Source organism: Lygodium microphyllum, chromosome 8 (genome assembly GCF_053477565.2).
Source record: "Lygodium microphyllum isolate KBCC chromosome 8, Lygodium_microphyllum_v1.1.10, whole genome shotgun sequence".
Taxonomy (NCBI): domain Eukaryota; kingdom Viridiplantae; phylum Streptophyta; class Polypodiopsida; order Schizaeales; family Lygodiaceae; genus Lygodium; species Lygodium microphyllum.
Window position 1 is genome coordinate 159700164 of NC_141142.1, and position 27823 is coordinate 159727986.

Sequence of the window (27823 nt, forward strand, 5' to 3'; positions counted from 1 at the left end):
TAGGCTGTAGAAGGTTCTAAGTTGTAACGGATGGCCTTTGCAAGCCGTGAATCTGTTGGGGCAAGTGCCGTCAGATGCGGGAACAAGGTCTTTTGGATAGAGATAGATCATAGATTGTTGCCTTCTGCAACACGTCCTGGAATCTAGTTGGCTTCAGGGTTTGGAGTCTTCCCCGCTCTCATGGTAAAACAAACGATTTTGTTGTGAAAGTGGGGAGGCAACTCAAGAGAGGAGAGAGTGTATTTTGTGTGTGATCATTCTGTTTGGCTTTCACTTTCGGAGCGCCTTCTTACTCCTTCTCTTCACCGCCTGCAGCACAGAATGCCTCCCCCTCCCCTGCTGCCCCATTCCAAACCCTCTCATTTCCCTAGGGTTCGGCAGTCATTTTGATTTGATCGTTTTTATCAGGGATCAATTTTTAATTCTCTCAAACAGGATCCTAATTGGAAGAAGAAGAAGAGGAACAAGAAGAAGTAGGTTGCTCTGCATCCTATGGATGGCTTCCATGCTCAGAGGAAAGAATTTTGTGGAGAATCTGATGAGGGAGAACTCCTTCAAGGGCCTCTTTTCACCCAGGAGGGACGACAATGGGGCTGATGAGCCAGACGATGGAGCAGAGGGTAGCCCATCTGGCAGAAGAAAATGGGCAAAGGAGCTCTCATCACTTGCCAATGTTGTTGCGAGTCGTTGCGCAAAGTAAGTTGTCCATCTGCAAGTTTTGCATTCATGACTGTGCTGACTTTTATTTACAGTAGCAAAGCAAATGGGGGAAGAGGTAATTGTGCATTTGTTAGTAATTTCTAAGCTTGACCTAACTCTGCATCCGTAGTGTCCAATTCAGTTGAAACAAAGGAAAAAAATTGACTGTAGCAACACTGTCAGTGCAGATGCATGTAGTTTTCAATGAATTGCCACAGTATTGATCCTGGAGTGGCGGCTTTTCATTTGTTTGAGAATGTATTTTTTAGAGCCATTTTATTTCGAGTGATCAAGCAATAGATAGCCTAAGCATGCATGATTTTGCTTGTTTTATGCTGTTCGGTGTCTTTGTGTCTTACAGTCCTTGAGTCCTTTTGTATATCAAGTTGATTTTATAAATCATGACGTGTTCATGAATGCAAAATGGCCAAGCAGAACGCATGCCTTTCCTTGTAAATGTTGGGTGGGTTGTGATCGATCCTACCTGTTACATGCTGGCAAGTCATGAAGGCGCACATATAGAAGGTGACTTTGATTGGGCATGTGGCACACCTTATGATTTGATAAATTTTCATTCTGATCTGGCTTCACCTGTGTGGGGGTTGTCAGAAACCTGACTAAATGTCAGGGTTGAACATACCAACATGATCCTTTCTATGCAGTTGCCCATGAGTCAGGTCGATGTCCTCGGTTGCCACTTCACATCAATACAAACCAGGGTTAGCAGTCTGTGGTCAGCTCTTAACAAGGATGTGAAATTAGTGGCAATTGTGGCCACTGTTCCTGTGATAGTGGAGTGTATATTAGGCTGACTGTGTTATCATATAGTTTATAACTGTTGTTTTTGGTCTGTTCAGTTGAAAAAGTGGTTGTTTTAATATTTAGTTATCAAAGCTTTGCCAGGGACTTGTTTCTTTCTTTAGAAGAGTTACAAGAGCAGTTTGAACATGAAGCGTCTGAATCTGCAAAGGCCCCATCAAAATATGCACGAAATTTACTGGAGTACTGCTGCTTCAGAGCCCTGGCAGTGTCAACCCAGGTGACAGATTACCTGTCTGATAAGGATTTTCGTCGCAGCACTTTTGACATGATGCTTGCATGGGACACTCCTGGTGCAGCAGACAAGCCAATTATAAAGGTGCAAGTTTTTATACTAATAGTGAAAGATACAAATTTGTTCATCATGTAGTTACTGGCATAGCAAGAAACGTATACGCTTGCATTCTCGTTTGCTCATTTCAACTCTCTCAAGTGCTTACAATCTCGTGCCAAAGATCTGAAAATAATTATCGAGAGTGGTATCTGTCTCTGCTGGGAGTGAGGGCCATGCTCTATACTTTGCTTGGTTCTTGAAGTGTTGCTAGAGTAGCTGAATTACATGGGCTAGAATGTAGGTCTAGTCAACCCAGTGCTTTTTGTATGGAGTAGCTGGATGGAGTTGTCAAAATGAAAAATTGCTGTGATCATTATTATTGACAGTTTGATAAAAGCAATTGGAGAGGGAGAGAACTGGAGTAGACATTACCTGTGCCTGTTCTGTACCAATATAGTCTTTTGAAGCACAGATAATTTGAGGGGATTCCAACCTAGTGGATGCAAAATGGACGATGGATGTGGCAGACGTGACTGGTGATTAATTCATTTAGTCAACCTCTCTGGTAGCTTGGTTTTAACTATAGATTCTAACGTCGGGCTTGAAGTTTAATTGTGTTGTCTTGTAATGCAGTTCAGGCCCATGTTCTCTTTTCAGGTTTAATCTCTGTTAATTGCTTGAGCATTCATTTGATATTTCTTTTCATTATGTGGTAACTGAAGCAACTATTTATATGATGCTAGATTGATTCAGAAAGGGCTATTGGCAAGGAGGCATTTGTACGATTGGGGCCTGCCATTTCTGGTATTGCTGATATTATAACTGTACATAGTCAGTTTGATGCATTGACCTCTTCAACTGGAGGAAGGCTACCATTTTCAATTTATGATAAGTATCTGGGTGAATTGGACAAGTAAGACTAATCATTACATTCTTTCTAGCTGTCGATACTGTGTTATTCCCTCAAGCTTGCCTTGTTATATTATTCATGTTGTCTGAGTTTGCATTGGCATGAAACCACCGCTTCAAAATTGTGTGTCTGGATATTTTCCTCCTGTTTCTGCTTTAGCATTTGTTCAACTGCATTGTGTTTATTTGCTTTATACCGTTGTTCCTTTTGCTTGGTACAGGACAATCAAAGCAATGAAGAACCAGTCATCGTCACCTCACTTGACCAAACTACAGGTTGTTAAGGGTGAAGGTGTTATTGAACTTGAGGGAACTGTAACCACACAGCCAGTTCTCCAGCATGCTGGAGTTTCAACGTGGCCTGGTAAATACTTTGGCCCTTAGAGTTTGTCAATTTTAAGCAGGTGCTAGTACTTCTGACACAAACTAGGCATGAATATTTTCAGGAAGATTGACCCTTACAGACCGTGCTCTGTATTTTGAGCCCATTGGAGTTGTATCTTATGACAAACCCAAGAAGTTTGACATGGCAGCCAATCTACGCCCATCAGTCAAACCAGAATTGACTGGCCCTTGGGGTGCACGGCTGTTTGATAAGGCAATCCTCTGCAAGTCAACTGCTCTGTGAGTGGCTTGCCATATGTGTTTGATCTATACTTCACATTTCAAAGCTTATGGAGCACAGTTTCCTGTTATTTTACCTTTTCCTTGTCTGACAGTGGGCTGTATTGCAGTCCCGAACCACTTATAATTGAGTTCCCAGAATTCACAGGTCATGCACGCCGTGACTACTGGTTGGCTATCATTCGAGAGCTTATTTGTTGCCATCAGTTCATCAAAAAGTATCAGATTGAAGGTGCTGGTATGTCGGATGCATTATCCAGAGCGGTTTTTGGAATTGCCCGCTTGCGAGCTACACGTGAAGTTAACCATGGCCTCCCTCCCAAAGCAGAGTCACTTCTCACCTACCTGACAGGCGAGGAGCTACCAGGTGGAGACCTTATAATGGAAGCTTTGGCGCGTTCTCTCCCTTCAAGGGCACGGGAGTCCGCACTGGACAATGGTGTGAATGGGAGTAGTGAAAAGAGCCGCACAAGAACATCTACTTTTAATAGTTTGGGTTCTACATCAAAAAGAACCTTGAATATTGAGGAAGCTGCAGTTGCAGTTGGGGAGTTCTTGATTGGAGACTTGAATCCTGTGGAAAAAGCAGTCATGCAGTCTCGAGACAGCTCGAAGAGGGTGGAGCTTGCACAGTCAACAATTGATGAAGTGAAAGTTGATGGCATAGAAACGAACATGGCAGTGATGAAGGTTTCGAGCTCACATTTTCTAGGCACTATTTGAACCTAGCCTTCTTATTAAAGTGTCCCTAGTTTGGCAATGGACTAAATGATACATTTTGCAGGAGCTCTTGTTACCACTCAGTGCTGTTATGGAGTGGATCAAAACATTACAGTCCTGGAATGAACCATTCAAGACAACAACTTTTCTCATCATGTTCTCATACATTGTGTTGAAGTAAGTAATTCAAACTTTGGTGCAGATAGATCTCTGTGTCTCGTTATTTTTGGTAATAGCATCTCGGTGGATGAGAAGCTGATGCGCTAACATAGTTGGCCACAAAGTGTTGTTTATTCTGAGTGGTTAGACTTTGTTTGTTTTGTTTTTTTTTTTTGGTTCTTTTTTTCCCAGCATGCTCACAGTCTATTCATTTGCAGGGATCTTCTGGTCTATGTTATTCCAGCATGCCTTCTATGCTTGGCTGGGTTTATGCTTTGGTTCAGGCAGGGTCAAGATGTTAGCTCTGGTGAGCTGAAAGTCACGTCTCCTGCAAGTCAGAGCACTGTTGAGCAGTTGCTTGCACTTCAACAAGGAATAACTGAGCTGAAAGAGCTTCTGCAGGCTGGCAACATATTTTTCTTGAAAATTCGTGCTATCTTGTTTTCAACACTGCCTCAGGTATGACAAGCTGAAGTCATTCTCCCCTCCCATGAGAGTCGGGGGCTATTGGACAGCCCTCCTGTCCTTGATCATCCATTGTATCGCACATACTTGGTTTTTTTAATTAACTTTCCTTTATGGCATCATATTGATATACAGTCATACAAAAGACACACACACCTTAAAAAAAGTGAAGATCATAAAATAAGGCTGGGGGATGGAGGAGTGTGATGTACTCTGATGGATCCCAAGTGCAGCAAACCATTAATGCTTGATACTTGATGATGAGGACAAGAGGCCAGGCAGCTATGATGGCAGTGGGAGAACCAAACCACAGTAGTTCCTGATGAAGAAAGGGCCATTGAGGCTGAGTAGATGCTGGGCAGCAGCCAAAATACAACCACCTCTGATGTTCGGTCCAGCACAGCATCACAGCCACAGATGATGATGTTAAGTTGTGGAGATGGCAGCTGAAGCCAAAACGCAGCAGTCTGGGCACAGGCCATGGCTGTCACAATGATGGCAACGATACTACAAGAGGTTGGTGATGGAGAGATGGACCTGAACCAGCAGGGCCAGTGGCACATGGACCCAAACGCAAGAGTGGAGAGGGTATGTGGCAGCAGAGTGATGTCCAGCTCATAGAAATATGCTTATCCTAGCAATTGTTTACCACATCAAACATAAATTGCATCCAACACTTGTTGACCATTACCATATAATTTAACGAGGAATTCTTTTTGGGGTTGCATCTGGGAAATTTAGCCAACAACATGACATCATATTTTTGGCTAATTTTGAGGTATAGTTTAACATGCCTTCTTAGGCCCAAAATGGGTTCCTAAGGGAGATGAGACCCCAAAAGATCTCAACTCAAAGAGACCAAGGCATTAGACCATGGATGCCATAAAGTGTTACCCAAGGGTCTACTAGGATTGGAAGGGTGGCAGATATCTTCTTTTGAGTTTCATGAGAGGTCCAACCAAATGAAACCAAGATATCAAACCAAGGGTGCCATGGAATGCCCAATGGCTTGCCATGATTGCAAAGGCGATTATGGCTTTTATTCTGTTTTGGGCTTTTTAAAAAATATGTGACTTGGCTCTTTAGATCATACAAAAGTGAAACCATAGTGCATGACCATTATGAAGGGTGTCGGTGATGAGGATATGTTGCAATCAATGGGGTAGCTGCTTGAGATCTAGGGCAAGCAAGAACCCCATGATTTTGCACTTGATGAGGTCAAAGAGCAATATGCTATACAATGTATGGTTTTTGCTTGAAACAATATTCAAAAATGTGGGTTTTTCAAATTGTAAAGCACAATGCTATGCAAAGGGAATGTAATAAGGAACATGCTTATGCATCATGGTTTTACTTGGATATTGCCCTCGTGTAGGGAAATTATTCACTTGCCAAAGGCTCTTTTACAATGTAAGAATGCATGACTATGAATAGAAAGGGTCTTAATGTTGGAAATAATGAAGATGAGGCAAAACTTGAATACACCATGAAAGGAAGGCAACACTTGCTCAAATCATGAATGAAGTTGATGAGGAAGAAGTAGTTGGAGTCAGCCAATGCCCAGAACTAGATGCCGAAGGAGGAACATCCTATTTGGAAGAGTTGCGAGGAGAAACAACTGCCATGGTAGTATGTAAGGGATGTGAAACTCAGCTTCAAGAGGAGAAGTCTCCATACAAGTCAATGAAGTAGGGCTCAATCAGGAGAGAACATAAGAGGCACCAAAGGTAGGCCTAAAAATCATTGTGAAACTGGTTTTCAATAAAAGTCTAAAGGGTAGTTAACATAAACTATCTTGGACATATGAAATAATCGATAAAGAAGTAAAAAGATTTTGAACATGAGAGCTAGAATGCTCTTACATGGTAGGCCCCAAAGTTCGGTGTTCTTTATGGTGTTTCATTATCATTACTCAAAGCTTATAGAAATCTTAAGTGTCTTCTTGTAACAAACCAACACTCTCTCAATGCTAATGATTCCCATGTGCCTTGCTCTTGAATTAGTCAGAGTTGTCTGAAACCAGCCTTCCTCCTTGCATAGGGTGGTATAAACTTGATTTAACACTAATTACAAGTAATTAATTCACATAAATTGAAACACACACTTTATCACTTTAATATTGGACAATGGATAGCCTGTTGGCCCCAAAACTAGTGCCTCTTGTGGTATTTCTCTAGCTTTTATTGCAAATGGATGGAGTGTAATTGAGATTCTTTGATCTCCTCTACTAATGTAAGTGCCTTTTGCTGTTAAAATTGACCTGCAAGCCTTCAAACTAATTTGCCACTTGGTTTGCTTGGGATTAGCCTTCGCCTTGCTTCTTGTGAGACAAATTCAGTCTCAAATCTGATAATGGTTGGCTGGCCTCTTGAATCTCCCCGAAATTCTCAAATTTCAGTTGTTGGAATTCCAGTCTTAGGTCCTCAATTGTGAGCACACATCCTGAGGTGGCTGTCAAATCTTAATTTTTACTGTAAATTAGGATTTATAGCAGAGATTTTTCAATATCATTACCTTTGATGACACAAATGACTGGTTGAGATATGGTTGTAGGATGAGAGAGAATGTTGTAGAGAGAGAAATTTTAGAGTTTCATTGTGACAAAGGCTGAAAAACTGGTGTTGCCTTGCTCAAATAGCCATGAAAGCTATCATCTATAGCTTGTGACCATAGAAAGGCTGCTGCCTACTCTTGTATGTTGTCATTTGCACTTGGAGGGCTCCTAAGCTGTCACTTGTTATAGGACTGGTCCTTGGTGGCTACAGATTACATTAGCAACATCTCCTTGCTCTCTAACAGCCTCCTTCTCTCTCACAATGGTTGGAATAGCCTTTTTACCAAGTGGCAGCCTTGTTATTCATTTTTCAGCATTATCTAGCTTATAAAAATACTTTTAGAATATTAATTTTAAAAATTAATCTAATAATTATTCTAATGCTCATAAAATTAATTTCACCAGCCAATAAATCAATTGGCTAGGAAATTTGTCTTTTAATTATCCTTGAGCAGTTAATGACTTGTAGATTGACATTAATCAAATAATTAATGCCTAGTGTCTAATGTTACCACTGACAAAATGCCACCATTGACATTAGTGGCCTATAAATTAGTTTGAGCCTAAATTTGATACCAACTACCACCTAGTGTTAGCAATCTAGATAGCTCATGTGTCAGTCGTACATGGCTAGGTTACTTAGGCGTTTTATTATGGTTATCATGATACTTATTTGGGGCATTTTATGTTGGCCAATCAGCATTAAATGCTAGCTGACTTGCCCCTATTTTGGCATTATTTTCTTCTTTATATATCCGGCTCCCTCCTCATTGAGACACATTATCATTACCTACAGGTTTTGTGGAGAGAGGGAGCTGGTGCCAATGCCTTGGAGCCAAAGACACAATATTGTGTACATCATTCTTGTGTTTGGTATATGGATTCTATTGTTGAGAAATAACAAATGATGTATGCTCCAAGAAGAGGTGTCCCGAATTCCATATGCACAGCGAGGAGAGTGGAGAAATTGAAAAGCTATAAAAGCATGTACTTGGTTCATCTTTCAATACAATATTATGATGCTTTGTATTTTCACTTGTATCTTGTCAGTGTCAGTTCATTACACAAGATTGTCTTTATGAGTCCAAGCTAATCTATCTTGGAACCTAATTCACTTGTGTAACGGCTGGTCTCTCTTTGTCTATGACAACATGAACATAGTCTTCATCTTCCAACCTCCATAGCTTCCATGCTCTAGATCCGTGATCTTCAACATGGTATCAGAGCCCAATCAGGCATGGCTTAGCTCATCTCCATTTCTTCTCAACTCAGGTTGAGTGCTAGATCTCATCTCCAACTTCATTTACATCCCTACCTTCAATAAAGCTTCCATAGTAGCCATAGTCAATAGTACCCTGCCAGCTTGAAGCTTCAAAATCTATCTCCATAGGCCAAATTTCTCTAGACTTCCTTCTGGAGAAGTGTTCTGTGTTTCTAGAGCTCCTCCCTTGCACCTCAATCAGTGACATTGGGCAACTATAGCCTTAGCATTGCTTGTTTTCAAAGTTTTTGCCATATTTGTGTTTGTGGACAGCAGTACCTACCTTACTTGGAGGAGCTAGATCTCCACATACAGGCTATATCCCCCCAAGCTCTCTTCTGAAGAAACATCTCTGAACTCCCTGCGCTCCTGCCTGGTACATCACAATGGGACATTGTTGCTTCTGGGCTTCAACATTGATAAAATTTGCTGCACTGTCCTGAAATGCACATGCTGATCGTTCGTACGTTGGTACTCTTTGCACGCAACACGATGCTTACCAAGACCATAGGGCTTTGAAAGCTTGGGTCATAAGCTTCTTCGTCATTAGAGGATTTGTGATATGAATGCGCCTACAAGCTGCATGAGCTGAAAGAACAGTCGACTGTCTGAAACCCTTGAGGAAGCCATAGCCAAAAACTTGAAAAAGCTTGGCAACCTTGATTTTTTCTCATTGTTCCTCCTCATTGAAGCCTTTGCCACTCAAACCTACTCAGATTCCAGCAAGGGCAATCTTCAAGAAGATTTGGAAGAATCAAATCAACAATCAAGCTCATCATAACTAGTATCTATTGATACTCAAATAGTGCTTCTTGGGACTTAAAGTTCTTTCTTTGGCTTACTCAAGAGTAACTCATTTTTAGTTGCTTCAAAGCTTACTCTTAGCTTGTAATGATTTGAATTTTTTTCCTTGTAAGTCTCAATCTTACTGTAAAAGGACGGACACTGCTCGAGTGTTCTCATGGTAAGACCTCCTTCTAAGATGTTGAAGTGAAACAGATAGCAAAATTTAATGGTGAAGGCTTTCACGCCTGGAAGGAGAAAACCATGTACCATCTCATGAGAAAAGACCTCTGGGATCTCTTTGAGGAAGATGATGCAGATGACAATGCTAAAGAGGAAGATGCTGTAGAAGACCAGCCTAAAACAAAGGCATGAAGGCGTGGGAAAAACTTGACAAGATCTTTGGTACACAAGCAAAGAACTCGAAGGTAAAATTACTTATGCAGTTTTATAAATTGGATATAAAAGACAGTTCATCTATGAATGTACACATCAATAAGTTCAAGAGCCTTAAAACTCAGCTAGCAACTCTGATAAAGAACATTGATGAGGATGAGGCAATAGCAATGCTACTTGCCAGTGTTAATCATGAACCATATGAAAACCTTGTTTCAACACTAAGTAATGTTCCCAGTCTCTCACTGCTTAATGGAGAAAGTAAATTTAAAAGCAAAGATGTAAAAGAAACCAGCTCAATGGAAAATCTCTTATACACCAAAGGAGCTGTTAGACCCAAAGGAAGAGGTCGAGGATTCAACACCGACAACAAAAGTTGGATGACATGTCATTATTATGGTAAGACTGGCCATATTGCAAGTGAATATTTCCACAAGAAAAGAGCACATCAGATGCAGAATGAATACCACCAAAGCCAATTCATGAATGAAGAAGAAGAAGAAGATGCTTCCGCTACCATCAACAACTCTGATAGATTGTTCTAAGGAATTTGTTCCCATAGTGGATCTCTATGTTTCCCTTAGTGGATTTGCCTTGTAAAAACCCTTGCCAAAGATGTAAAGTCTCAAGCTTTAACTTAACTAGGCTGTCTATGAGCTAGTCTCTCGGGCCATGTTATCATGTAGGGGGGGGGGGGGGGGGCAAAAGCTAACAAATGTAGGGACTCATCATTTGAGGGGGGGTGTTGAGAAATAACAAATGATGTTTGCTCCAGGAAGAGGTGTCCTGAATCCCATATGCATAGTGAGGAGAGTGGAGAAACTGAAAAAAGCTATAAAAGCATATACTTGGTTTATCTTTCAATACAATATTATGATGCTTTATACTTTCACTCAATATCTTGTCAGTGTCAGTTCATTACACAAGATTGTCTTTATGAGTCCAAGCTAATCTAACTTGGAACCTAATTCACTTGTGTAAGGGCCGGTCTCTCTGTCTATGACAACATGAATATAGTCTTCATCTTCCAAACTCCATAGCTGCCATGCTCTAGATCTATGATCTTCAACATCCATTTCTTGAGCATATCTTTGAGTTCTATTCTTTTGCAACGTTCTTCTGTTTTCTTTTTTTTCTGTCTCGTGTCGAGGAGTTTATTTCAGCACTTGTCTATGCTTCCATTGCTGCACCACTTTTGACATGGTATTAGATTGCAAGATGTAGGTTCTTGTTGTGATTGTTTTGTTGATTACAGGTCTTTCTTCCCCCTGTTGATCATGCTTGCGTTTTTTAGACCAGCAACGTACGTTTTCGGCTTGCGCTTAAATTCCAGCCTACAATCGTTAGTTTGTTGCATTAAATGCTCAACCAGCTTGCGTTTTCGTTGTCTGCCTCTAATTGTGTTGGACGACTGTTTGTATAGTTCGTTTTTTGCTGTTTTGGGTAGTTTTTGATTGGTTTTTCTTCATTTTATAACAGTTGGCCTTCACTTTTGATTAGATTTTTGGTTACACTACATGTGGATTCTTAAGTCTTTACTGGTGGTTTGGCTGTATTCTCTCTCTATATACCTTTTATTCTCTATATTCTCTTCTTCTCCTCGTCAGATGGTTTCTCGGTGCATTTCTACAGATGATAAGTTACATGGACTTGACTAACTGACTTGGAGTGTTGTGACGAAAGCCTAGTTTGTGTAGAAGCGGATTTGGTACATTGTGAGTGGAGCTATTTCTCAATTTCAACGTCTTTTATCTCTTTTCGATGATTTTGATGAGGATAATCATGAGGAAGTTATGCTTACATGGGATTCAGATGATGCACTGCGTATTTTGCATTGCTTCGGTGTATTTCTAAAGAAGTTCTCCCAGCAGTTATGCCCTATAGGACATCTGCAGAAATATGGTCAAAGCTTTAGATGATGTATGAGGCATCTTCCTCCATGTGTGCTGTGACCTTTTATGGACAGCTTGAGTAGATGAAGTTTTAGTCGAAGGATACCATTCAGGCATTTTGTTTGTTACACAGGTACATGATCAACTTTGACACATGCAGTCTGTTCTCGAGGCACATCTAGTGGAAACTATACTCTACAAGCACTCCCTGGAGTTTGATGGAGTGGCAAATGCTTTGAGAGCGCAGACATTATCTACACTTGTGAGCTTTACACATATGTCCTCGATGGTGCTTGCGTATGAGGCATCTTTGCGTATATAGGGGAGACTTTCGTCTCATTATGGAGGTTCCAATGAGGCCTTTACAGCATTTGAGAGGGGTGCTAGGAAGAAGAGGTTGAAGGCCCATTGTTATCATTGTGGAAAGAAGGGCCACTTGCGAAAGGACTACATGGAGTTGGCAGTATCATGGAAGAAGAAGAAGAAGTAGGATGTGGACTTCTCTGACGTGTCAATTTCTTCCTCGGACTCTTACTTTGATCCTTGTGCTCCGGCCAAGGGGAAGTCCAAGGTGCGGTAGGGATCCACTTCTTTAGATCGAGGGATGGGCTTGACTGCCTCTTCCTCTATTGCTTTCTAGTCCAGGTGATGTGATCATCCCTCGTGACTCTCCAATGTTAGAGAGGGTGGTGAGATGGGGCAGCCGAGTCTCATCTAAATAGGTATATAGGTGCATAGGTTTCAGAGAGGGACTTCCTCGATGCATTGATCGAAGTTTGGCAGGTTGAAATCTTGGAGGTGGGATTAACATCGAGGTTTATGATGGGCTGTTATTTGATAGAGAGAGGGATTGGCTCCTAGTTCGAGCTCACATGAGGAGAGACTTTGGCGGTCTTGGCTAAAGGCGGGGAATCCATGGCCACGTATGTTTAGAGGTATTTTTGACAGGTTGGTCTTGTATGCTACCACGCGACATTGTTGATGGACACAAAGATTTGTTGGGACTCTTCTATTTTTGGGAGTTGGTACGATCGACATTGCCATCGAGTCCTCTTTGAGGCACCTTGGTGGTGGGTGGCTTGATCACCCATTGCTTGGGTATCCATGGTTCTACTCTAGTGGTTATATGTTGTATTGGTTGTAATTAGCTTTTGTCATTGTATCATTGCATTGCATTAGATCACCCATGGTCTGAGAGAGGGTGTTAGCAGTCCAGACAGCTCGTGTGAGGGCATGGCTAGGTTATATAAGCATTTTACTATGGTTATTATGATGCTTATTTGGGGCATTTTATGCTGGTCGACCAACATTAAATGCTGGCCAACTTGCCCCTATTTTAGTATTATTTTCTTCTTTATATACTTGGCTCCCTCCTCATTCAAACACATCATCATCACCTGTAGGTTGTGTGGAGAGAGGGAGTTGGTGCCGGTGCCGGTGAGCCAGAGACTCATTGTTGTACGCGTCATTCTCATGTTTGGTATATGGATTCCATTTCTCGAGCACATCTCTGAGTTCTCTTCTTTTGCAGTGTTCTTCTGTTTTTTTTCTTTTTTGTCTTGTGTTGAGCAGTTTATTTTAGCACTTGTTTATGCTTCCATTGCTATACTACTTCTGACACCTAGTATTTATCAGGCATAATCTTGCACCTCACATGTGCAAGTTACATTAGCATATGTGATTTTTTTTTTGTTGGATAAAGCATAAAATAGTGTCTACAGTTTCCAGTATTTCTTGATAGATTTCTTCAAATTCCTCTTTGAACTTAGCATATTTTTCTCCTTGGTCTTGTCCCTGTTTTGAGCTTGCGTGTTCTTCCTAGAATCTTCAGCTTGCTCCATTCCTCCTTGCTTCTTTCCTTCTCTCTTCATTCTTTCCTTTTGAAACTTTACGTATTCCTTTGCGGTTCTATGTTGGGATAAAGGTCTGATATAACCCCTCGTGTATAGTATATGCACATTGTACATGTGAATGCACCCTTACGTGCCCTATGTATAAATACATTTTACTTTTGTTAATCGTACTTGACTCTGCTCTCTTGCTCTCCAACCGTCACACTCTCACGTTTACTCCTCCTCGAACTTCTGCTGCATCCAGTTGAGCTCCAACAATTGGTATTAGAGCTGTAGATTCTATACGTTTCCCGAAACCAAGGGCTGTTGACAGGGTAGACAGCTCGTGAAAAGACTGTCGTGGCCTATGCAGCACAAGTCGTGTTGACCAAACGGCAGGCAAGAGTGGGCGCTATCGACAACAACTGACCATGTGAACAATTCAAGCAACAGGTGGCGTGTCGGGCTGAGGTAGAAGACCACGCGTGTAGGGAGCGACCAAGCGTGTTGGTCTTGGGCTGGCGACGACCTGCAGGCGACGACGGGCTGAAGATGAGTCTAGCGCGTGGCGAGGAGACGCCAGTTGCACGGTTGCGACTCAGGCCGGCGGGTCAACAGACCTCCCCTCCCCGTCATATTTTTTCAAAAAATCAGGTTTTTCTTTAAAAAATCCATTTTATCCCCTTTCCTTTGACGGGGTTTCATGCGTGGAAGCAAAGTTTTTAGATCTATGCAAATCTGGCGTAGTGACCTCAATTAATTTGGGGATTTTGCCAAATTAGTCAGAATTTTGCCCCTTTGAGCAAAATTTCTTGACATTGGATTGCAGAAATTTGGGGCTTTTCATGTATTGGCAAAGTTTTGCTCAACTAGGCCTGATTGGCTGACATTTATGCAATTTTGGACTTGAAATTTTGGGGATTTGCGCAGAATTTGATAAATTTCTACATTTTTTCCCGTGTGGTGGTTGGTTCAAGTACAAACAACAAAGATTTATTCCTGGTTGAGAAAGAACGGCAGTGTATTTTGCTGGTTCAGCTTGTGCTTCTGCAGTTTAGTGCATTTAATCTTGTGTTCGTGATAAAATGGTTGCAACTTCTTCCAGTTTAGACATCAAGAGTTTGATGGAGATCAAACGGTTTGATAGTCATGGCGTTGACCTTTGGAAAGACCGTATGCAAGGCATCTTGTTCCTAAAGGATTGTGAGGATGCTTTGCAGGAAGATAAACCTGCACTAATGTCTGATGTAGATTGGGCGAGAGTAATTAAAAAGACAGTGGCTTATATAAAGATGGGTGTCACTGATGACATCTTGACAGACATTAAGGGTTTAGATACAGGTTATGCAATATGGGAAAAACTGAAAACTATATATGAGATCACCACGCTTGTTAATCAGGTGCATTTAATGCGCAAGTTGGTGAATATGCGACTGGATGAGTCAAAGCATGCAGCTGAGCACTTGAGTGCATTTACAGGGATTCTAAATCAGCTCAAAGATGCAAATTTGGACTTTGATGATAAGTTGAGGGCGATCTTTTTGATCATGACACTACTTGACTCTTGGGAGACCTTGGTGGTTTCGCTCAGCAATAACCCCGGTGAGTTCACATCGATTGAATTCAAGTCCTTTTGTGACTTGCATGGTATTAATAGGGAGCTTACAGCCCCTTGCAGCCCTTCTTCAAATGGGGTGGCCGAAAGATATAATAGGACTTTATGTGAAAGCGCGGTGCATGCTATCCACTTCTAATCTCCCTCATGCATTTTGGGGAGAGGCACTCAAAACCGTGGTTCACATTTGCAACTGCTCTCCAAACAGGTCCTTAAATAATGGTATCCCTGAGGAGGTTTGGTTTGGCAAATTGGCGTCATATGACGCATATTTGGCTGTGATGCTTTTGTGCATGTTAGGGATGAATTGAGGAACAAACTTGACTCAAAATCCACCAAAGGCATTTTCATGGGCTATGGTGATGAGGGTGAATTTGGCTACAGAGTGTGGTTACCTCAGTCCAAGAAAATTATTCGCAGTCGTAATGTTGTGGTTAATGAGGTAAAATTGTCGAAAGGCACTTTAGCGTCTAATGAAGATTTGAAAAAGGTGAAGTTTCAGAGTTTACAGCCACCTATTACTTCAGAAAATGATCCTCATGGTGCTATACCACAAGCTGAAACTGATGATCAGTTGGTTATTTTTGAGCTAGATGATGATGGACAGCAAATAGGAGCACAAGGAGGTCATGGACAACAAGATAGGCTTGCTGGCTATGAAAATGCAGGTGCTGGTAATGAAAATGAAGGTGCTGTATAGCATGAACAACAGCATGCTGAAAATGGCTTACAGCAGCCAATAAATGCTGAAAATAATATACCTCCAGATGTAGACCCAATTCTTGCAAATGTTGATCATTGGGTACGCAGGTCTACATGTGCAAGAAGGCAACCACATAGGTTTGATCCCTCCTTGCATTATGTGATGCTTACAGATGAGGGTGAGCCTCTTACATATAAAGAGGTCAAGTCATGTGAATTCAGCAGTAAGTGGGAGCTTGCTATGTAGGAAGAGATTAAATCTCTATATGCAAATGATACTTCGGATCTTGTGTCATTGCCCAAGGGAAGGAAGCCACTTCCAAACAAATGGGTGTACAAAGGAAAGACAGTTGATGGGAAACCCAAGTACAAGGCAAGGCTAGTTGCCAAAGGGTATGCACAAAAGGAAGGAATTGACTTCCAAGAGGTCTTTTCACCTGTTGTGAAGATGACCACTCTACGTGTGCTTTTTGCTCTTACTATTGTTTTAGATTTAGAGTTGTATTGAATGGATGTAAAAACAACTTTCTTGCATGGTGACATTGATGAGGAAATCTACATGAAACAGCGTGAGGGCTTTGTAGTTCAGCAAATGGTGTGTAAACTAAAACGCAGCTTGTATGGGCTGAAGCAAGCACCACGGTAGTGGTACAAAAAGTTTGACACCTTTATGCTATCTCATGAGTTTACACATAGCCATGGAGATCATTGCTTGTACATGAAAAGAGATATAGATGGCAGCCCCATTATACTTGTTTTGTATGTGGATGATATGTTGCTAGCTGGGAAAAGAAAGACTAGCTTGGATGCTCTCAAAAATCAGATGAAATCAGGCTTCTCCATGAAAGATTTGGGGAATGCAGAGCATATTTTGGGCATGAGGATTCGTAGAGATAGAATGCAGAAACTGCTGTTTTTATCTCAAGAAAAGTACATTGAAAAGATACTGGACAGATTTAACATGGCTGAAGGTAAGCCTTTTGGGGTATCCTTACCTCCTTATCTCAAGCTTAGAAAAGCCAACAGCCCAAAAGATGAGGTGGAAGCAAATGCTATGAAGGGAGTCCCTTATGCAGCAGCTTGTGGCTCTCTTATATATGCTATGGTTGCTACTCGTTCGGACATTGCTAATGCAGTGGGAGTTGTTAGCAGGTTTATGTCAAATACCTGGCAAAATACATTGAGAGGTAGTGGATATTCAAGTAGCGGGTGCGCAAGCCCCCATCAAGGTGTCTTGGAGAGAATGTGATGTTGATGTTGATTGTATTAGCTCCTGAAAATAGAGAAGAATCATAGCAGCTCTCAATATTTGTCAACAATGTCTCGTAGTAGCATACAAGACCATCCTATCAAACATGCCTCTGAACATATGTGACCATGGATTCCCCGCCTTTGGCCATACCTGTAAACGCCCCGAACAGCGTAGTATGCTTAACAATTATGATATTTGCTTGTTTTCGAGATTTAATATAAAAGAGAATGAACACTCAAAGCTGAAAATGAAAATTACTCACAAAATTACAGCCATGAAAATGTAAAAGTAATGGAGACAAGATTGAGGGTTGAAGATGGGCAACAACCCCCCCCCCCCCGAAGGAATGTATTTCTGCTCAACCCAAGTCCCTTAGGGAAGAGCTCAGTTACAATCAACCTGAGAGTGATGAGAAGTAATTCTCACTCTCACAAGATCATGCAAAGATGTACAAACACACATGCATTATCTATTATGCAATGATAAGAACTGATTTCTTTACAGTATGAGAGAAGAAAGAGGGGAAATCAGCCTTTCTCCATCGTTGAACAGTAGTACATGGATAGGGCTTGCTTCTTGTTGCTAAAATGAAAGAAAGAGCTTGAGAAGGAGGTGCTGTAATGAATTTACAGGCTTGCTGTTCTGTAAAACAGTAGTGATAGAAGAGGGAATATGGAGGAATTTGATAATGGAGAAGTGGGGGATGATGATGGGGATGGATGGGGCTAGTTTCTGGCTATCTGTGGGTGCTGTACATGAGTTTACAGCAAAGAAAAATGATGCTGAATGAAGAAAAACGAGCTCTTATTTGATAATGGAGGAATTTGATAATAGAGAAGTGGGGGATGATGATGGGGATGGATGGGGCTAGTTTTTGGCTATCTGTGGGTGCTGTATATGAGTTTACAGCAAAGAAAAATGATGCTGAATGAAGAAAAACGAGCTCTTATTTATAGGAGAGGGAAAAGCTAGTACAAAAGGGGAAAGTGAAGTAGCACAAGACAAGTGTCCAGCCACATGTCATGAGATGTCTCTTCTCTATGGCCTTCCTTTTTGGGCTGAATACTGTCAAGAATAGAAACAACCAAATTTAGTAAGCACAGTCAAAGTACAGAACTTACTATTTTTAGAATGACATCCCTATTTTTTAAGACTAGCATTTTTAGGCTAATTCGAGGCTCCCAAAATTTAGGGACCTCCTAAAATTTAGGGATCTCCTAAAATTTAGGGACCCCCCAATATAGGTGTCATATGAAAGCTTTTTCCGTGTACATTGCAAAAACGGTATTAGAATTTTCATGTGACTTTTCTATGCAAAGAAATGTGCATTTCAAGCTTTCAGCCCACACATGCACATTATACAAGCATTTCATGATCATGCTATCTTGTTGATTGTAATTGTCTGTTTTGGTGGATCTAGCCTACACTTCAAGGCATCAATCTTTTCTGTGTGCGAGTCTAACCCTGATATGCGTGAGTTCTGGTCACAGGCATCCAATCGGGCCATATAGGTGGAAGTGTGAACTATCTTTTCTCTAACCCACCGCGTGGGTCCACCATAACCTGTGACCACTCATTAGTGGCCAGCTCCAATGCACTTTTCTTTATATCTAATTAGTGCAAAGGAAATAAATTTAATAAATCATTATATAGACAAATTAATGAAAAAGGATACAAATTCTGTTTCTATAGAGTTGTGACAGCCCTCTGGCTTTTATTCAGCTGTCCTCAGCTGAAAAGCTTCTTGATATGGCTGAAGAATATTTGGGTAATCCTTCATGAATTTTTCATCTACCCATTGTGCATCTGTTGTGGGTAGATTCTTGAATTTTAGTAAGAATTTTCGTGTCACAAGCCCACTTCTCGTGGTTCGATCCTTGTGAAACAACATCTGTTCAGGTTCCAAGAGTTGCTCTGTTTCTTCAACTTCTGGGGGATCTTCAGTAATGGGTTCCTTTGGTTCTGGTTCTATGTAAGGTTTTAGCAAACTTACATGAAAAGCATTGTGTATTTCCCAATGAGCAGGAAGCTCAAGTCGATAAGAAACTTCATTTATTTTCTCAATCACTTTGAAGGGTCCAAAGTATCTACTAGAGAGCTTTGGAAAAGATGAATTTTGACCGGAACCTTGTTTGAGCTTGCTTTTATCAAACTTTAGCAAGACATATTGACCTTTTTCAAAAGCCAAAGGTTTTCTTCGTTTATCTGCTTGCTTCTTTTGTCACTCTTGGGCAACTTTGATAGTGGCTCGAACTTGATCCATTGCGGTTTTTAAATTTGAAGCAAACTCATCAGCAGCAAAAATCTTATCTTTAGTGCGAATAATTGGAGGAGGAATCACTTTACCATGTACTATTTCATTTGGAGCTTTCCCTGTGGATGAGTGCACTGTATTGTTGTAAGCAAACTCCAATAATGGAAGATATTTCTCCCATTGTGACTTATGTTTACTAACATAAGCTTTCAACATATCCAAAAGAGTGAGATTCATCACCTCTGTTTGGCCGTCAGTTTAAGGATGAAAAGCTGAGGAGAACTTTAAAGTGGTTCTCAAATTCTCAAAAGCATGCCAAAAGTTACTTGTGAATTTGGAGTCTCTATCTGAAATGATCTCAGAAGGCATACCATGTAATCTGAAGATATGTTGAATGAAAAGTCTTGCAGCTTGTGCGGATTTCAATGTTTTATGACATGGAGTAAAATGTGATTGTTTGCTGAATCTATCAATTATGACCCAAATCATATCATGACCTTGAGGTGTTCTTGGAATACCTGAGATGAAATCCATTGTAATAGATTCCCATGGATCTTTGGGCCCTGGAAGAGGTTGCAACAATCCTGGAATCTTCTGCCTATCATACTTGGATTTTTGGCATACCAGACAAGCCTCAATTAAGTTATGTGTATCTCTTCGTAATGTTGGCCAATAAAAGTAGCGCTCAATTGCACTTAGAGTGGCTGCCCTCCCTCTATGCCCTGCATAAGGGGGTTCATGACTTTCTTTAAGCACCTTTTGTTGAACAAGAAGAGTGACACAAAGGCGATTGTTCATGAGAAGGTAACCGTCTTTGATGGAATAATCTGGATGAGAACCTCCTTGCTGTAAATTTGACCAAATTGTTGCAAAATCAGTATCTTCATCATAAGTATTCTTCATCGTTTGAAAATCTTCATGATGAGCCACTGTAATAGTTGCAATGCGAGGCACTCTAGAAAGTGCATCAGCAACTACATTTTGTTTCCCTGGAGTGTACATAATTTGAAAATGAAACATAGACAAGAAATTTTCCCATCTTGCATGTTTCTCCTGCAAATGCTTTAGAGTCTTGAAATACTTCAAGCTTTGATGATCAGTTTTAATAAGGAATTCATTGCCTAAAAGATAATGTTTCTATATCTTTAAAGCATGAACCATTGCTAAGAGCTTCTTTTCATAAATGTCATATCTTTTCTCCACATCATTTAGACGGCGGCTTTCAAAGGCTACGGCATAGCCTTCTTGATTTAGCACTGCACCAATACAATCACCGCAAGCATCTGCTTCCACCACAAATGGTTTTTCCAGATCTAGAATGATAAGAACAGGTCCAGAAGTAAGAGCTGTTTTCAGCCTTGTGAAGGCTGCCTTTTCTTTTTCCTTCCATTGGAAAGAGATATTTTTTCTTTGTAAGGTCATGAAGTGGAGAAGCCATATGTGCAAAATGCTTGATGAAGCGGTGGTAATAAGAGCATAAGCTAATAAACGATCGCACCTCATGTACATCATGAAGATGAGGCCATTCTTGGATTATCCTGATCTTTTCAGGATCCATTTGAATCCCTTCAGAAGAGATGACATGCCCAAGGTAATTTATTTTATGTATGAAAAATTCACTCTTTTTACCATTTACCAAGAGTTGATTTTGTTGAAGTAATTGTAGAACAATTTCCAAGTGTTGATGATGCTCCTCTTCATTCTTGCTAAAGACAAGAATATCATCAAAGAAAGTACCGACATATTGTCGACGCTCTCTAAAGATGCGCTCCATCATTCGATTAAAGGTGGCTGGTACATTGGTTAATCCGAAAGGAAACACCAAGAATTCATAAAGACCGTATGAAGTGCGGAAAGCAATTTTGTATACATCTTGTGGTATTACTCTAATTTGATGATAACCACTCTTTAGATCAATACGGCTGAAAACCTTTGAGCCTCTTAGACGATCCAAAATGTCGTCAATTCTGGGAATAGGAAACCGATTCTTCACAGTGATTTTGTTGAGGGCTCGATAATCAATGCACATCCTGAATGTGCCATCTTTCTTTTGAACAACAAGAACCGGTGAACAAAATGGTGAGCTACTTGGCCTAATTAGCCCACGGTTGAGTAGGTCTTTGACTTGCTTTCTGATTTCTTCTTGTTGAGGACGGTTCACACGGTATGGTGCTATATTAGGAGGAGAACTGCCCGGGATAATATCAATATGATAGTCTTCTGGCCTTTCTGGAGGAAGCTGATAAGGAAGATCTTCCGAAAAACAATCTTTATATTTTTCCAAGAGTCGAAGTCGCTCTTGGTTTTCAGCATTCATATTATCTTTTACATCAGTGACATAAAGCAAACAACATTGAACACAATCCTTAATTGCTCTAGAGACTTGCATATGGCTTACCATAGGTATGGTGTCTCCAGAAACTCCAACTTGGATCTCATACTTCTTGCCTTTGTTGGTGAGTTCTACCTTTTTTTTCTGAGAGAAGATGGTTGAATCTACTCTATGATTCCAGGGCATGCTAAGAATCACATCGCAACCATCAAGGTCTCCGATACAGAAGGTATCAATCACATCGCAACCATCAAGGTCTCCGATACAGAAGGTATCTTCGTCACTGTAGCCTTGAATTTGAAACTTGAGCTTGCCAATGTAGGGTGTCACAGTCTTCACTGTGTCACCTTCATCAGCATTTAAAGCTTGGCGAACTTCTGTCGGAGTGTCCATCTCTTCATTCTTTAATCCAAGCTCTTTAGCTAATTGCAAAGAAATGATATTTTCATTCGCCCCAAGATCTATTAAGAATAGTGCTTGCTTACCTTGCAACTGTCCCCAAGCTTTTAATAATTTGTGCGTCTCTGGAGTGTGAGTTGTGTTTGCAACTACATCACTAATAGCATTGATTTTCACTGGTGACTTAGGCTTGTTGTCAGAAACCTTGCTTTGTCCCTTGTTTGGACATTACTTCGCTATGTGGTGTGTTTGTCCACATTTAAAGCACTTTCCTTCTTCCATGAAGCGTTGCTTTTCTTCTTCGGAAAGTTGCTTTGCTTGTGGGTATAGATTGGAGTGAAATTGAGGAGTATTAGGAGGTGCATAGGGCTTCATCTTCTTTTGATTTGATGGCTGCTTTTGCTGCTGTTTTTGTCCTTCATTTGGGGTTGAATACTCCTCATCATCAGCTACTCTCTTCTTATCATTCTTTTGGAATGATTTGTTGCCATTGTGCTCCATTTCCCATGTCTTAGCATGGTCAATGAGTTCCCTGAGACTAGAACAATGATAATGATTAAGAGCAGTACGAAGTTTAAAATGCAAACCTCCTTGAAACTTCCTAAGCTTTTCCGAATTGCTGATCTTCTTGAAATGTTGGACCTTCAAAAGTAGCTCCCAAAATCTCTTGGTATAGTCACCAAGTGACTCATTTTTTCTTTGCCAAAGCCGATCCCATTCCATTTTTACATCTCTTTTGAAATGAACAGGAAGAAATTGGCTTTGTATCATGTGAACAAAGGACCGCCATGATTTTGGGGCAGCATGATCATATTCCAACCCCATCCACCAAGTATGGGCTAAGTCGGTTAAATGTAAAGCCGCAAACTTAATCTTTTCTTTTTCTTTATACTTGTCACGACCATACAAAATTTGAAATTGACGAATAAACTTCAGAAGAAGATCAGGATTTCGGGAACCATCATACATACTGAACTTGATCTTCTTTTCAAGTTGAGATAGTAACTTAGTCTTCTTCTTCTTCTTATGCCTTCGTCCATGCCCGGATCTTGAGGTTGAAGATAATGAAGTGCTTGATGGGGATGAAGATGGAGACGAGGGTGAAGAATGTCGACACCTTTGACGATGATGAGGTCTTCCACGAGAAGGGTGTGACTCTTCGTCACTAGAAGAGGGTCCATCAGAGTAGGCGCAAAATGACTTTGAAGAAGAGGATGAGCTTCGACGCGATCTCTTTCTTTGTCTTGAAGTAAAATGGGATTGCCTCTTAGAAGTAGTTAGACTTCTTGATGGGCTCCTTTCATTGGTATGGCATTGTCTCCTTGAAGCAGATGGGCTTCTTTCCTTGAATTCTTTGGGATTCTCAACTTTTTCTAGTTTGAGAAGTTGGTCACGAATTTGCTGATTCTCCTCTCTAAGACTTTGAATGGCTTGAAGGATAGCACTCGACTGATCCATTGAGACTCTTAAGAAAAAAAATATGCTCAAGCACTCAATGCAAGGGTTGAAAACAAACAAACTTATAATTGTAAGCACTACCACTGTTGGGGTGAGGACCGAGCCAGAGCTCTGATACCACTGTAAACGCCCCGAACAGCATAGTATGCTTAACAATTATGATATTTACTTGTTTTCGAGATTTAATATAAAAGAGAATGAACACTTAAAGCTGAAAATGAAAATTACTCACAAAATTACAGCCATGAAAATGTAAAAGTAATGGAGACAAGATTGAGGGTTGAAGATGCGCAAACCCCCCCCCCCCCCCCCGAAGAAATGTATTTCTGCTCAACCCAAGTCCCTTAGGGAAGAGCTCAGTTACAATCAACCTGAGAGTGAGGAGAAGTAATTCTCACTCTCACAAGATCATGCAAAGATGTACAAACACACATGCATTATCTATTATGCAATGATAAAAACTGATTTCTTTACAGTATGAGAGAAGAAAGAGGGGAAATCAGCCTTTCTCCATCGTTGAACAGTAGTACATGGATAGGGCTTGCTTCTTGTTGCTAAAATGAAAGAAAGAGCTTGAGAAGGAGGTGCTGTAATGAATTTACAGGCTTGCTGTTCTGTAAAACAGTAGTGATAGAAGAGGGAATATGGAGGAATTTGATAATGGAGAAGTGGGGGATGATGATGGGGATGGATGGGGCCAGTTTCTGGCTATCTGTGGGTGCTATACATGAGTTTACAGCAAAGAAAAATGATGTTGAATGAAGAAAAACGAGCTCTTATTTATAGGAGAGGGAAGAGCTAGTACAAAATGGGAAAGTGGAGTAGCACAAGACAAGTGTCCAGCCACATGTCATGAGATGTCTCTTCTCTATGGCCTTCCTTTTTGGGCTGAATACTGTCAAGAATAGAGACAACCAAATTTAGTAAGCACAGTCAGAGTACAAAACTTACTATTTTTAGAATGACATTCCTATTTTTTAGGACTAGCATTTTTAGGCTAATTCGAGGCTCTTAAAATTTAGGGACCTCCTAAAATTTAGGGACCCCCCCAATATGGGTGTCATATGAAAGCTTTTTCTGTGTACATCACAAAAACGGTATCAGAATCTTCATGTGACTTTCCTATGCAAAGAAATGTGCATTTCAAGCTTTCAGCCCACACATGCACATTATACAAGCATTTCATGATCATGCCATCTTGTTGATTGTAACTGTCTGTTCTGGTGGATCTAGCCCACACTTCAAGGCATCAATCTTTTCTGTGTGCGAGGTCTGTGGGTCTTGGCGGTTGAGCGAGAGCTCCCACATTTATAAAATGCATCCATCATGTGTGATAAAGTGGATGCTTGTGATGTTCATAGCTTTCAAAAGTTCTACTACTCATTGCATTAATATCTCTATAAATCTAATTAATTATCAAGAATACTAGCTTAATGATTTTAACCCTGATATGCGTGAGTTCTGGTCACAGGCACCCAATCGGGCCATATAGGTAGAAGTGTGAACTATCTTTTCTCTAACCCACTGCGTGGGTCCACCATAACCTGTGACCACTCATCAGTGGCCAGCTCCAATGCACTTTTCTTTATATCTAATTAGTGCAAAGGAAATAAATTTAATAAATCATTATATAGACAAATTAATGAAAAAGGATACAAATTCTGTTTCTATAGAGTTCTGACAATACCGCCAAAGTGTCCTCTCGTGTGAGCCCAAGACGATGAGTCAAACCCACTCTTTGTCAAATAACCAGCTCATCATGAACTTGGATATCAATCCCAACTCCAAGATTTGATCCTGCCAGATTTCAGGTAGTTTGCGGTAGAGAAACCCCTCTTTGGAACTTGTGCACTTGCATACATATATAGATCAGGTTCATCTACCCCACCTCATCACCCTCTCACACCCCCTCTCTAGCACTGGAGAGTTGTGAGGGATGATCCCATCACTTGTACTAGTAGCCAAGAAGGGAGGTCCTTGTAGCCATCGCCGAGGCCACATAGATGGAGCCTAAACCTAGACCTAGAGAAGAGGAAGACTTGCCAAGAGAGTCCTCACGTGTCATCACCGTCTGCACGTGCTCTTGTCGTAAAGTTGCTAATGTCATGCAATCCTTGTGGAGGTGTCCCTTCTTGCCACAATAATAGCACTGAGACAACTTCTTTCGTTGGATGACACCCCTCTCTGAAATTGGAACATTTGAAGTACCAAGAGATAGCATCCTCATAGAAACTTGAAGTTGAACACAACAAGTCTCCAACATAACACTTGTAGATGAAGAAATAATGTCGGCATTTAGACCATTAGGAGGAGATGCCAAAGGAGCCATGAGGAGGGAGATACAAAGAAAGATGAAGAAAGGTAAGGGATCTTCAGGGAGAAAAGTATGCCAAAAATACAGACTCACAAGGATTGCATGAGTTCCAAGCAGTAAAGAAAGCACATAGAGAAAAGATCATCAGTAACCAGTGTAGTGATGAAAACATGACAACTGGACGCACATGAACCCTCTTTAAAGCTGAGGTGTGTACCACACAGTGAGAAGACAGACCAAAAATAGCCAGAACCAGCTTGAAAATGCTGTCACCCAGCCCTACATAGGAGCAAGCAGCCAAAATGCAGCTGCTGTTCAGTAAAACGCAGGCAGCAGACACCAAAACACAGATTTGGAATTGTCAGTAACGGGTCTCCAGCATTGAAACAGACCCAAAAACTTGGAAACGAAAATGGCAGTCTACAAAACGTTGAGGAGACAGGCCGAAAATGATTAGAAGATGGTCATTGAGGTTGTAAATCAGTCGCAGCAGTCAGAACAGGTCCAATCAGCAGATGAAAAGTCTAAATTCAAACCTAAAACAGTGTAAAACAGCAGGAACAAGGATCTTGAAATCTGATACCATACCGAAAGTGGATGCAATGATGGAAGTGTGTGGAAAACGGTTGTACACAAGAGACAAAGAAAAGAGAGAGACACTGCAAAAGAAAAGAACACTGCACAAGGAACTCAGAAGCAAAGAGATACTCGGGAAATGGAATCCATATACCAAGATGTGAGATAGTACAGAACCAATGTGAGTCATTGGTTGTGAAGGCAATGGCACTTGCTTCTCTGCCTCCACTAAAACCAATCAGGTGATGAATGATCATAATAATGAATGTGGAGGAGAAGCTTGAATAAATGGGCAAAAATAATGGCATAAATCATGTCAGACCGACCAGCAATAAATGCTAAAATAGGTATCCTAAAATGCCAGGAAAAATGCCTAAATAATTAGGATAATATCTTGGTGTCCTAGTCCACTGACATGCACAGACTCAACCATGACATATCTGCTAATAAGTTCATCAAGCAAAATCATCCACATGGAAATCTAATAGACCAAGTTTCTACAGAGGGTGATGCATAATATGTATTCTATGGGCTGGCCCAGTACTAATTAGTCCATATTGCACTTTTTAGCACCAATCACACACACCTGATGGCCTGACTGGTAAATAAGGCTGAATGTGAGTTTTGAATACTCATTTCTGGTAAGGCAATGATATATTTATGTTTATTAACTACTGTGCCTTTTTTAGGATATGAAAAACCTGTGTTTACCTGGAGTATTGCTATTGATTTTGTCTTATTTTAGAGGTCTCAAGATAGTAGTGCACAACAGTGTTATTGAAGGGCCTGTTTGACCGGTCTATAAATTTGCAGGCAACCGATCAAGTTGTTATTGTCCTTGTTGTCATGGCAATTTTCCTGGCAGTTCTTCCATTCAAGTTACTTGTATTGTTGGTTTTCTGGGAAGCATTCACAAGACAAACACGATTACGTCAGGAGAGCACGGAGCGCATGTTGAGAAGAATAAGGGAGTGGTGGTATAGTGTCCCTGTTGTTCCAGTTCGCCTCCTGAAAGTTGAGGATGAAAAGAAGAAAAGCTGAAGTAAATGATGCTCTCAGGCTCAAGTTGCAAAGTTCCATCAGTTGTAAGATTTACTTGCTTGCAGGAGATTATAAAAGCCCATGGTGATGCTTGGCAAAGAGGTATAACTCTGCAGTATGCTGCACTTTGCAGAGCCAAGTGTGATTCGGGCTGCAGTTGTAAATTCTGTCCCCTTCAAGTTTTCCAAGGTCCACTGTCTATATTGCTATGGACTTGTGCTCGTGTTTCTCGTGAGTACTGTTCTGTTTGAACCTGAGGTTCTCTACATATATAAATCTCTCGAAGATAGGTTATTGAGCGGTTTCACGATTTTAGATGAAGAAGTTTGTTCTTCACTGTTAATAAGAGTTCTGTACTGTTATGGCTTCTATATTCTGCCAAAATGTCAGAATATCCCCTCTTGGATCACAATTGTAAATCTGGAGGTTGATATTATCCTGTGTGTAACACAATTTATTTATTGCAAGAGGTTTCAAAGAACATTAGCCAAAA

General features: G+C 40.8%; 1 protein-coding gene across 1 annotated transcript; it reads left to right on the forward strand.

Moving 5' to 3' along the window:
• LOC148033065 (uncharacterized) lies at window positions 1-27823 on the forward strand. Its single transcript, XM_087683795.1, has 9 exons — window positions 1-696; window positions 1603-1837; window positions 2536-2705; window positions 2923-3065; window positions 3148-3325; window positions 3436-4015; window positions 4110-4222; window positions 4423-4663; window positions 27103-27823. The coding sequence occupies exons 1-9, from the start codon at window positions 497-499 to the stop codon at window positions 27328-27330; spliced, it is 2088 nt and encodes a 695-aa protein (XP_087539921.1). The 5' UTR covers window positions 1-496; the 3' UTR covers window positions 27331-27823.